At 44.4% G+C, this 13322-nt stretch overlaps 1 protein-coding gene across 1 annotated transcript; it reads left to right on the top strand.

Moving 5' to 3' along the window:
• Positions 1 to 10096: 10096 nt before the first annotated feature.
• On the top strand, positions 10097 to 11964 carry F4812DRAFT_116537 (cyclin). The gene is made up of 2 exons (XM_047929409.1): positions 10097 to 10553; positions 10666 to 11964. Exons 1-2 carry the CDS (start codon positions 10362 to 10364, stop codon positions 11692 to 11694), a joined length of 1221 nt encoding a protein of 406 aa, XP_047787602.1. The 5' UTR covers positions 10097 to 10361; the 3' UTR covers positions 11695 to 11964.
• Positions 11965 to 13322: the final 1358 nt, after the last annotated feature.

Genomic DNA, 13322 nt, shown 5'->3' with positions numbered 1-13322 from the left:
ATATCCCATCAACGTGACGAAAGGTTATCTATAAGTTTCTTGAGGCTGGAGATCATAAAGCCCGTATGTGCAGAAGCAAGCCAGCTACACGCTTTAGGGTTAGCAGAGCAACGGGAGGTAGCTGAGATACACGGTCTCGGGGAGTGGTAATCGCTTCATATTGGCTGCTGATTATTCTTGTGAGGGATGGAAAATCCTGTTGATGGGACCGATACGTAGCTCGGGATTCACAAGCAAGCATGAGCCCGGCTAGGTTAGGGTTTCCCCGGGCTGCGTACTTTGGGGTTTCGGCTGACTGAGATTCATCATCAGATCTAGACGCGCCCCGAAATCAGCGCGTCTTTTTTTTTTCCTCTCTTCCCCTCTTAAAAGTCTCGCATTATCCTTGCTTAGGGGATCTCTAACAAGATGATCCCACCGGTTAATCGTTCAATAAGGAAGCTTCAGTCTCACCAGGAGTTCGCAGTATTCAGAAACAGTGTTCGTTTGGCTGTTTAGTGGAAACAAAGAAAGATCGATAATAACGATGAGTTTTGCATCGTAAATTTGACTCGCGTTCTGTTAGCTGAATTCGTTATTACCCATACATAGCTTAACGACCAGGCTAGTCTATTCTAATCTACACTTCTTCTGTATTCCTTGATCCTTAGTCGGAGTTACTATTAGTTACATAGTAATAGTATTGAGTTCTTGATGGATATACTAATAAGTTCTGATGCGGATTCAAGGTATTTTGTATTGTCCCGGGAGTGTGGTATCATCATTGATGATTAGCAGAAGGTCCGACCAGGGTTCAGGAAGAAGAAAAAAAGAAAAAAAAAAGTATGCCGGGCAGCAGGCTGAGCAGCAATAGATGCATAATATGATAGGCTTGGCGGAGGCACGAGAGTTATGGGACCGCTGTGTGCTGTAAGCGTTTAGGATAGCCTGCGAGTAACATGGTCAGATCAGTGCGAAGTACGATGCAACACCGGTAAGCCAGCATGGCCGGTATGGGAAAGCTAGCTTATTAGACAGATATCACTTGCCATCTAGAAGCGACACTACTATGCATCGCTTTGAAACACCGCGACTTGTTCCGCAGATGGGAAGTCTACGGATGACTCCCGGTTTTGCACGTACCCAACCTAGGTTGTCCTTGTCACTCACGAGACTTTTGTATGCTTTGCAACAAAATTATGCCAAATCATATCTGCTCGTTGCCGCCGAATACTGGTTGGTGGAAATTGATAGTAATGTCTCTCCAAGGATTTCGTAGCATCTAAAAGTTCTCTTTCCTTTCCATGTTACAGTATCCTGGATCGTCGGTGGTGGTTTGTAACAAACGGTTGACAAGTTTGACGAATAAGGAAGATAACGGGTACGCAAAAAGCCTCACCTTCCACAAGTAACAGTTAACTCCGGGTAAAATAAGAAAAGGAAACGATTATTAAGGATATTTAGACGAAGGACTAGTACCTACCTAACGGTGTTTTGCACAGGATAGGTAGGTATTATTAGGTAACCGAACAGCTAGGTACAGTACTATGTACGTAGGTAAGTAAAGCAAAGATCTGGGTTGCATTACCATACCAGCATCTAACGATCCCAATAAACCGTGTTATGACCGTTACATTACAGTACAAAAAAAATAAATGCTTAAAAATTCTTGAATAGCTAATCGAGCGTTTAAAAATATAAATACATATATATATATATATATATATAATATTTAAGTAATATAAATTATTATATTATAATTTAATTATAATAAAATAATAATAATAATAATAATAATAATAATAATAATAATTATAATAATATATTATATATTATATTATATGTACATATAAAAAGTTATTTTATTTTAATATATTAAAATAAAATAAATTTTATATAATAAATTTTTAAAATATTTTAATAAATTTAATTATATTATATTAGTTAAAAATTTCAAACCGTATATACACGGTTTACTAGTTCCCGTGGATCCCCGGAAAGTAGTTAAATTGTTTTTCTCATGCGTTCCACAATGCCATACCGGCGGAATCACCAGCCTCATTGCGGCTTAACCCGAGAAGCGGGCTACATAGGGCTTCTAGATCATCCATCGAAGCATTGTGTAACAATCAAAGTACCTAAATTAAAGGTGTATGACCTTTTAAATACTTGATCCTATTTTTGATTATTACGATTACTACATACCTAGCATACCTACCTACCTGTAGTATGTATTACAGTCTACGCTGCTGCTTGGTGCGTACACAGTATTGTCTAGTTCCGCAAGCGGTCTGAGCAGATCCCTAGTCAATCCATGTCGTATAAATCACGTTGCATCCTTCACCGATTCCGAGATAATCTCGGGAAGTAAGGATAACCCTACGACAATGCGCAGTCGTTAGAGCATTTACTAGATCTAATTTGGTCCCCGGATTATCTACGACGGTCCCCAACCTCACTTTTTTTTTTTTCTCTCCCCCAATTGAGGCTTGAGGATTTGAGAAGGGTACCGACAGCGGTACTAGAGTTGATCCAGACTCATAAACTACACATCATCGCGGTAAGGCCGGCTCCCGAGAATTTTGCTGTAAGTGTTGTCGACCAGGAAACCGGAGACACTATCTCATTACGACCGTAGTAAAGAGGATCTGTTCGTAAGAAAAACAGCACCCAACATGCCGAACCCAGCGATGGATGGTCCCGCGGCCCGCTTCATGACTAAAGTGTCGGTCCTTTGTAAAAGTTTGCACAGCATCAGCGGAGCTTTTCAGAGAATCTGTCACTCGGACCCATGTGCCTAAATGTCTACTATACTATACCGGTGCTTGGAGGTGTGTTCGAAAAGTTTAGCTTCGGTAGCTTTATAACTAAGGTGGGCAAAGCGCTTTTCAGCATGAAGCAGACCCGTTTCGCTATCCTTTATGATGTGTATGAGGAGACAACCTAGGCCACGAATTAAAGCTGACAAAGTCAGTCGCAAATTCTGAGAAGGACCCGAGTGATTGTGACGGTGTACCTGATCATACATTAGGTACATACTATGCAAATATGTCTGGTGCGGAAGCAGACGCGTGGGTAAAGACATGAAGCTAAAAAAAATTAAAAAAAATTAGCGGAGTAAACGAGCACGTAGTCTGATCGCTTAGCAGTTTTAGATCTAGGTATCCTGTCTTATTAGTTCCTCACCGCTGGAATCGAATAAGATGCATCAAGCATTGGCCTTCTTTTCTGTTGGATTTACTGTTGTAGAGTTGTTTGGGAAGGAACGTCTTTGTCGTTTAAAAGTAGAAATATCCAGGTTAGTTGAGAAAATAGTTGTATATTTCGATTTAGCTAGTTTGCCGGCTTGTATGAGCCTTAGACACTCGCGGTCTGTAAGATTTCTTGTGTAATTGGAGTTATCAGTGTATCGGTTAAGAGTTTGTATGATGAACCGGAGTAATCGTGAAAAGAAAAAAAAAACAGTTGCGTCTACGACTGCACATATGTATAATTAATTGTACAAATACGTCATTATCAGATTTATGTAAAAGTCCGCATTAGAAAGTGTACATGTAGGGTTGCTTGTTACTCGCGTGGATGGTGCGCATCACTGCATATATACATGTAACTGTGGACCTTTAGTTAAATGAATATTGAAAGCGCTAGTGACGAACCCGATGCATGTATAGCGCACAGTGCATACCGCGTTTGCGGTAAGGCTGAGGTAGATCGACGGAAGGGTGGGGGCTTCTTTCCGAGGAACAAATCCGTTTTTACATTCGCAACGGTTCTACGCTGCAGGAAATACCTCTACCTAGTAACTGATCTCTGGTAATCCGTAAATTCCTTGAAGATGAATAAGTTGTACGTTGTACAAACTTCCGGATTAGGTACATACATGTACATATATTATACCTATCATTATCGTTACATGTGGCTTGCGCGCTTGTGGCGTCTACAGTTTTTCTTCCCTTATAATGTTTGAATGGGACACCTATAAATGCTGCTAAAGGTACAATAACAAATGAACGACATAGCAGAATACGTACCTAATGTATTTAGTTTGTTTATTTACCAGGAAAATACCGTATAGAGGGGAATATATATCATGCAGTTGAGATGGAGGGAGAGAGATACCCATGAGTTTCAGGAAAGCAATACTTGCAAGGCCCTATTGGCTCCCGGCTTGTCTTCCACGTTTGCGGACAATCTGGATTGCTCAAGACTGTCTAGACTATTTACGTATATCCCGTATTACAACGCCTATATTGGGTAGATATTCCGTAGCTCTTCTAGGTAGGCAGAGTGATATTGGGAATGATTGGTCGGCTGATCTACAGCAAGCTTATCCCATCATCCCTCTCTTTCTTAAATGAGGGGCACGTTACGGTTTCTTGCCGATAAGAGAAAGTGATATTCAAAATGCCGTCTCGAAATAACAAGCGAGAGTAAAAAGACATAGGCTGGTGAAATGCACTGAGTCATAGGAATCACAACATGTGGCTCTCTAGGGAATAAGTAGCATTTCTGCTTAGTAGTAGAAGACAGCAGTGAAGCATCAACTAACATATCGGCGGATGTCATACATATGTATCCCGCCTTCGGCTGTGCAACACCATAGGTGCCGATGATAACTAGTCACATAATAATTGCGAATGCGATTATTTGGTGACACATGTCGACCTTGTTCTAACCTCTGTGGGATCAAACAGTATCTACGTTGATCAGTAGAACGCAGCCCTGACACTTACTTTCATAACCTTTCATAACACGGGAAGCGAGTCATCGTATTAAATGCGACACGAAACATGGGCCAAAGTGGCATGGGCGACAGCTTGGCCGGAAACTAGTATAAATTGTGCTCCAGAAACTGTCCCTACCTATTCAGGCCATTTCTGATTGTAGAAATAGGAATATTAATGCCCTATTGAAACTAAGTGTAATAGGAGTATACTATGATAGTAGCCGACGACGGATTTGGCGGTCCTTAGAAATTGCCGACAGTAATTAGGGACTATGCTTACCCTTAACACCTACATAGTAGTCCTGACTAGGGAGGACAGACAGAAGGCTTGTGATAGCGTCATAGTACCGTCTATTCTATGTAACCAACCTTTCATTCTCCACGTCTCCCTATTAGTACACATATGTAAGTACGGAGAATGGGACGCGTGTGGGGGATAATGGCACCGTATCGCAGCATTATGATTGAACGATATACTATCTCAAAGGTCTCGGCCGGTACACCATCAAGATGAAGCAAGATGAAGTTGGACAGTGTTGGCAAGGTAGAGCTAGAATAGGTGGTGTGGGCAATGAGCTGTCCCACGGGGTGCGGGAGTACAGCAGCTGTAGAAGCAATCGATCAACCCAATCATGCCTAGACCTTTCAGCCAAGCAGTAACCCATCATGCCGGTATCATGGTCTTTTTTTGGGGGGGGCGGCTCTTTGGGAGGCCGTCTCTAGTTGCATGTCGTGTCTTTCCTATTCGAGTATACAGAACATGGCCATCTTTTACAAGATACAAAAATCTACGGGTTGTCGACGTCGCGTTTTGTTTTTCTGGTTCCTGGGTTGGTCTGTGAGAAGCTTCTTAACCATTGCATGTCGACGGCCGTTGATAGCCTGCTCGGCTCCACGGTCTACTCGCAACAAAAGCCGGAAACGCGATGAGCTGACGCGGGTCAGACCATCGAACGCGCATGCGTGATATACAAAATTGCAATAGTAACATATGTAGGCCTACGAACCTAGCTCCCCGAGTCTGATCCTAGGGCGGATTAATAGGTGGATGGGACGATAAGGTGTGTTCTGCGTAACTAAAGGGATCTAGGCAGCCAAGGCAAGGCAAAAGCGCAGCAGGCTTAGTACTTTTTGACGTGATAATGAGAGGCGGACGCAAATACGCAAATACGTAAATAGGGGCGAGGATCCATTACACACGACACGCAGAGTAAATTGATTTTCAAGCCGTGTAAGACCGCGTCAACAGAGCTTGATTGGATAGGAGCTATCGACGATTTGGCTTGGACGGAGCGACATCTGCCTTGTATTCTTGCAGATTTCCATGGGCTGAAATGGCGACACTAGCCCAAATGGAAGAATCCCTGCTTTGAGTCTCCTTTGCAGCTCTATGCGAACGGGCGTAGGATTTGCCCTCAAAATTGGAAAATAGTTTAAGGGGCAATGAAACGGGACCACATGCTATGGTTAGATACATACCTACCTAAGGTGCCTAAGGTATGTAATAGATATTATTAGCCTTATTGTGAGGTATCATCGGATGATTTTGTCATGGCGGACATAAATTTTCAACACGTTTTTGGCGTGCATTAGAATTATTAGCATCACTGCTTACGAAACTACCAGGTCTGTTAGGGTATTGCGGATCGACTTCGCTGGCCGCATTCCTGAAGGCAGATCTGTAGTAATCATATCGAAAGTATTGTAGGTTATTGTACCTTTATTACGTTAAAGGTCCGTTTATTAAATCGTAGCACAGTGCAGTCGGAGAAGGCACAAACACAGTGTGACTCTTATTGGAATTACAGGAGTCTCCACTATTCTACCTACCATTTCCATTTTGAATACGCTCGGTGCATCTTGAAATTTTTCTACTGTAGCGCCTTAGCAGGTACGTACAGTTTGAAGTACTGTACCGCTTGTAGTATGCGAACTTTTTGCAAGTTGCGCCGTCCCTGCACGATGTATTCTACGGATGCATAGGTACTAACCAACATAGGTCTATCATGCCCTGGTTGTAATAATTCGACGATATTTGGCAAGCTTTCCAATGCCGCACATTACTGATTTCCGTCAGCGAGAAAGAGAAAAGGGAAGAGACAGAGAGAGACGGAAAGAGAGAGGCGGCCGAGAAAACGGCTAAGTGCCCTAAAAGAACGGCACCACGTGCATACACCTATCAAATCTCGAACTCCAGGATTCTAAAAGTTACAATGCATTATGCACACAAAGGCGTATGTAGTATGCGTGCTATATGGTCCGGTCTATACCGAAGAGGCCATACGAAACAAACAAATACGCAAAGGCTACTCGCGAGTCGCGACAGAGAAGGTTTTGATTTACTGGACCCCTTACGCAGGTGAAAATGTACACAGATGGTACCAAGTTAGAAATTAATAGAATACATACATACCTAAAGCTTGTCTAACACAGCATTATCATAGCAAGGGCAGAGGCTCAGGTCAAAGTTGGATCAAATTTATAGTGCATACATACGCCTAATCTACCGCTACCTAGGTATTTCCTAGGTAGGTACTTTAGGTTATGTAGGTACCATGCTGCGATGTAAGGCTGGTGCCACGAGACAAATAGCCAACCAACAAGTCCCATTATGCTGTCTCGAGGTCCTTTTGGATCCTTTGGATCCTTAGTTAATTATATGTAACCCATTATAAAATACCAATTAACAACCAGATAACTCGCATAGTAGTTAAACATTGAAATTTCCATATGCATATCTGAGTCTATTATTAAATTCCATATTCCGACAACCAACCGTACGGTAGCACCCGTAGAGAGGGCGTACCGTTCAGTTTCGCGTACACACACCCACGGCAGCCTGCCATCTCGAAAATCATCAGCACAAAGTTCATTGGGCGCTGCGAATTGGCGGTCTATATCGAGCAGCAATCAGCAGAGCTTGTTTATCGACCGCCAAACCCATGCGGCCCAAAGAGACGGCTTGGGGTTCGCAATCAATAGAGAGGGGGAAAAAATCAACAGTCAACAGTCAACAGTCAACAGCCAACTAGCCGTGCTTCAGGCTTCAACACCGGGCTCCTGCTAGATCAGATAGGTGTACGACAATGTACCTCAAGATACACCCCTTCGAAGTGGACTGCGCTATCTACCTAAGTACGATTCACGAAGTATATATACGTAAGAATAACGCAGTTTCTATGTATGTACACTGTCTATCAGATTAAGGAATAAGGTTGAAACCTTACGTGTGTACAATACGTACGTGTACGGATGTAGTATGAGGTAGTATGTAGTGTGTACACTACTTTGAGGTAGGAGATTTCAATGCTTGCTGCCTGTTGCTTGCGACTTACAAGGACCTCATGTGCAAAAGAAGAGGGTGTGCAAGCAGGCTGGCAGGCAAGGTGCTGCAGCAGGCTGCGTGTCAGGGAAAGTGTAAGAAGAACACGGGGAGAGACCTCTAGAGGGAAAGAAGGACTAGAGGTACTATTGTACGTACAAAAAGCCTGCTTTCGGGCGCACGCGAGTAAGCTGGGAAAGAAAGTACCTAACTTCAATGTTGTACTGTACCTGCAAGGCGGTCCCGACTCCCAGCTAACCTAGGTAGCCAACCTTAGTAGATTCTCGAATCTCATAGGCTGTCGCGGGCGCGGTACCTTGCTATGCTTATCCTAGCCCCCCCGGCCTCTTTCCCTTCTGTGAGGCCCCGGGCCCTGCAAAACCTGGTATACTTGGTGTACATACCACTGTACCTGTGGATTTTAATACTGGTGCTTTTTTTTTCTCGCTCTTTCGCAGGCCGCTTCTACATAGTACATTTTGCGTGGATGCTCTGACCCGCGCTGGGGCCGATGTCTTAAAAGTACCTGTTCAACCAAATCCCATCTCTCTTCCAATCCTTTTTCATCTCCTCCATCCTCCTCCAACTGAGGCCATCTCCTAACTCTCTCCTTCCTTTCCTCGTCCTCTTCATCCGATCCATTCATTTCCTCCACGACATTTATCCTCACTATCGTCTCCTTTTCCATTCCAAGGAGGAAAGGAGGAGAGAGAAACCCGGGCCTTTACGACAGCGCAAGACGAACAGGGTAGGGCCGAGATATTAGCAGAAGAGAGAGGGAGAGACGCAAGTCAAATAGATGAAGAGAGAAGCAAAAAAGAAGAACTAGGTTTTTTTTTTGCTTTAGAACTTCGATAATATTGTCCTCTTCAGAAATCCTTCCAGGTAATAACCGATATTTCTGGAATTCGAATTCCTAGGTCTTTTTTATCTAGGCCAGGAATCCCCCAATTACCACCACCAAAAACCCTCCCTACCTCAGCTTCATCCCGTCCATCAGCCCCCCCTTCTTTTAATCCGTCAAGGCGATTCGATTCCCTCTACCCCGTCCTGCTCTCCATTCCTCGACCGAGCACTTTTCATCTCCCCCCCCCCTTCCGTCCAATTAGATATTCCCAAAGAGAGTAGTCTTGGTCTAGCTTGCAGAGCAGACATAAGGCAATTCGAATCTCCTAATCCTCCTTCGTGCCAACGGTACCAGGAATCTGACTCTGGCTCATCGCAATTACCCCAGAAGAATATCGGTATTAGACTCCGCACGGGTCTACTACTGATTCGAGAATCACATCCACGAGCCCTACATGAACCCGGTCGCTCGACTATAATCAATTAGAAGCGTGCAAGTGCAAAGGTACGTTTGAGAGAGATAGCAAATAATTACATCGATCCCCCCCCAAAAGTGAGAAGAAGCGAAAGGAAAAGGGGAAAAAAAAAAAAAGAGAATTGTTATTCGAAATCTGAAAAGATTCACATTCTGATATTGGTTTCCCTCCCTGCGCAGGTACATACCGACGGTCCACCTGCAGTGTTCCAACGGTGTACTCGAACACTCACGTACGCTTCAATCCGTTGTCGAGCAGAAGACGCTTGCCCTTGTGGGACTCGTTAACTCGCTGTTCCCACCAATTCATCGAGGAATCACCTAATTTCCTGTGATTAATCGTGGCGGTAAGGGAGACCCTTCTTCAGCGAAATTATAACACAGACCAACGTCATTTTGTATATGCACGTATGCTGCATTAAATACTCCATTGAGGATCATTTACCTGCCAGACGTTTTGCTGCGTGCCAGGAACAGATCCCCACACATTGTCCCTCGAATCAGAATGCTTGGTGTTCTGCCCCTGATCGTGTGGTTCCAGAAGACCGTGCCCTGTTCCGCCTGGCCTGGTTTCGGTCCATCATGTCTCTCCTTGTTCTCAATTGGGTTATTGGTTTCTGACGCTAATGCTTTTCCACTGCAGAGCCCTTTTACTCGACGTCTCTTTTTTAACGGCCGCACCTCCGGCCCTCTTTCACCTCAACATTTCACCGTCTTTCGGCAGCCCATTCGGCCATAGTCATTCCTTTATTTTTTTCGTCTTTTACTGCATACAGTTCATCACGCTCATTAATATCGTAATAATCGTTTTGTTCATCCAGTCGGAATAATACACTCTTTCGAATTCCACCTGCGACGAACACCCTAATACACACACACACACACACACACACTCCTTCAACTGTATCAAGATTCCTGGAGAACCTAATCGTCACTCTTTAAAGACCACACCCCAGCATTGAACCTACCCGGCTATATCACTCACCCGTAGTTTACTCGACCATTTTATCACCATGGCCTACTCCAACTCAACTGACTGCGGCTTCTTCGTCGAGTCCGACGAGCCTCGACAACCTCGAATCAGTATGAAGGATGCGGCGAAGATGCTAGCCCGAAATAGGCAAGAGATGATTGCCAACGAGCTGTCTCGCCTGGCCGGCGATGAGTATCTCGAGGACATCATGCAGCACATGAGGCATATGGAGGTTGGTGTTTTAATATTACAAACTCCACTTTTTCCCCATCCAAATATTTCTAAACAAGTAGAATGATGGTGGTTGGGATCTTGGGTTGTCTTAAGGCTGACAATTAGTATAGGACGAGACACTACCGGATGCCAATCTGATTGACATGCAGCGAGAAATCCAATGGTTCATGCGACCTTACCTGATTGACTTTTTAATCGAGGCCCACGCTGCATTCGCGCTCCTGCCGGAGACCCTGTTTCTTACCGTGAACCTGTTAGACCGGTACTGTTCAAAGCGAGTGGTTTATAAGCAGCACTATCAGTTAGTCGGATGCGCTGCCCTTCTTATTGCCGCCAAGTATGGTGATAAAAAAGATCGCGTACCTCAGATCAACGAGCTGAACAACATGTGCTGTGGTCTTTACGATTCAGGAATGTTTACACAGATGGAGATGCACGTCCTTAACACGCTTGAGTGGACTATCGGGCACCCGACTGTCGACTTCTTTACGCAACTCATCGTTGCCGAGGAATCGGATGACCGCGAGGTTGAGCATATGGCAGCTTATCTATGCGAGATCGCATTGTACCATCGAGACTTTGTTTCCACGAAGCCGTCGATCATGGCACGTGCCTCGCTCGCCCTTGCACGTGCGATACTTGGACGACCCGAAGTCAATGACGGCGAATGGGATCATGTGGAGAATGTTACGGTGCTTGCACTATCTCAGCACCTGCATCAGCCGTCGGTCACGTTATCAAGGAAGTACTCGTCTCACCACCTCTCCCGTGTTTCCGGGAAGCTTGCCGAGTTTCTTGCTCAGCAGGCAGCTATTTCTCGTCGAGCGCAAGGCCCGCCCTCTCCTCCCGCGGAGCCCAGCATATCAACGCACCACTCAAACATATATAGCACTCCTCAGAAGGGACACGGTGCTGCCATTGGTGTCGCGGATGGGTATCTAACACCACCTATCACCCCCGACGGTGTTGACTTTGGCGTTGTCACAGACCCAATGAATAAATACGTTCCCCCTAGGTGTCCAGTTACTCCCACACCTCAACCTCCCAGCGCGACGGGGTATCCCCAACAGCAGCAACCCTCCACACAAAAGTACTCCAACTACTCATATGAGGAATACAGTGGTCCAATGGTCTCATAATAGTCGCCACAGCGTGGAGGGCATCTCTACAGACTTGGAGTAGATTCACCTTATCAATTCTATCATACGAATAACTCGTTTTGAGGCTAATCGCATGGATGCGTATCGTTGGAAGGAAAAAGATTGTTGCATAATTGACGGTTTAGGTTCATCTCCATGGCATCAGCGACTTGTTTTTATTTCAAAATACTTCTTTATTTTTTTTTTCCTTTTCTCAGTCATACCCATTCAGCGTGCCGTTGTTGCGTCAACCACTAAAGCGAACGATTGTCGACAAAAAAAATCTGATTTCTCCGTGTGAGTTCGGGCGTTTTTTTCAACTATCGATCCGAGTACAACAGGCGGCGCGCCAAATTGCAGCGCAAGAAGCTACGGAGCGTTGAGACGGGGCAATACATAAGGCAGACGAGGCTGTATGTGGAAGGAAAAAAAAAAACAACTGGCAATTTGTGAACAATGGGGGGAGGATGACGAAAATTGGGCGCATGTGCGTAGTGGCGCGGCTACGGGTGGGCAATCCATCAGTTACTTTCGAGATGTTAAGAGAAGTTCCGAACCGCTCCGCGCTTCGGACGAACAGCGAAAGTAATATTCATGCACGCCGCACGATACGATACACGGTTCGACTCCCCACGTCGGGAGTATCTTAATTCTTGTGGAGGACGTTTACTGCGGAATACCCCTTTGGCATTTGGACGATACCTTAGATGGCTTTTCGTTCTCATCGTGGACTGTTATGTCACATAGCATGCCTGCCGCGGCCGTAAATAAAACGGAAAAGAGTAAAAATTCTCTACAAATTTCTGCCGCTATTCTTTTTTGGTTTAATTTGATGTGATTTTACGTGTATAGTTTTTTTTTTTTTTTTTTTTTTTTTTTCAAGTATCCTGGTAAAATCTAGACCCCTTTTTCGAGATATTTAGGATGACCTAGGAGTTATGATCCGAGCTGTTGGCTCGAAATGACCGAATGACTGATATCCACCTTGGATTCCTTCGCATAAGAAAGAAACCCACCTATTTCCCTTGGGGGCAATAAGCTAATGCAAGTGGACGGCTTTGGCCCGTAATCAAGCAGCAAGAAGGTAGGTAGATTATGATTTACCGCGCATAATACATATACATAGTAATCTAGCACTTGATCCGTTGGTTCCCCCCTTACCGCCATTTCATCCAGTCAGGCTCGTTTGTCGTAACCTTGGTATCCTTTTTAGCTAAGTTTGGATATTGGATACCTAAATCGCGATTTACCCCTTGTTGAATTATCCAGCCTAGTAAATTCAACTTTGAAGTCTACCATGTTGTATCTACTATCTAGAAAAAAGTAAAAGACTGGAAGATGAAAGAAACTGCTAGGTATATTGCGATTGACTCCAGATTCAGGCTGGGCGCCTTGTCTTGGGCGCGTACCTAGAGTTAGGCAACCAAGGTCAGTCTTAGATCAACATGGGACAAGGAGTTCCAAATGTTAAAATACATACGAAACTAGCTTTAGCTAAGCATTATATATTATTATAGCCAACTAGTATGTGTGACGAACCTACACTTAGGTCCGTTAGAGTGTAGTAACTGGGATCTTGATTTTAGCTAAATAATAATAATACGGGTCGAGTGTTAATAAAATGTTAA

Source organism: Daldinia caldariorum (genome assembly GCF_022478825.1).
Source record: "Daldinia caldariorum strain CBS 122874 unplaced genomic scaffold F4812scaffold_15, whole genome shotgun sequence".
Lineage (NCBI taxonomy): Eukaryota > Fungi > Ascomycota > Sordariomycetes > Xylariales > Hypoxylaceae > Daldinia > Daldinia caldariorum.
The sequence above is the reverse complement of the archived record's forward strand: the minus strand, read 5'-3'. Positions and strand labels throughout refer to the sequence as shown.

Bases quoted from the DNA above. Each gene is read 5' to 3' on its own strand.
- F4812DRAFT_116537 (XM_047929409.1), top strand. From the start codon at position 10,362: ATGGCCTACTCCAACTCAACTGACTGCGGCTTCTTCGTCGAGTCCGAC. The intron at 10,554-10,665 runs GTTGGTGTTTTA...CAATTAGTATAG, and splicing joins AGCACATGAGGCATATGGAG to GACGAGACACTACCGGATGC.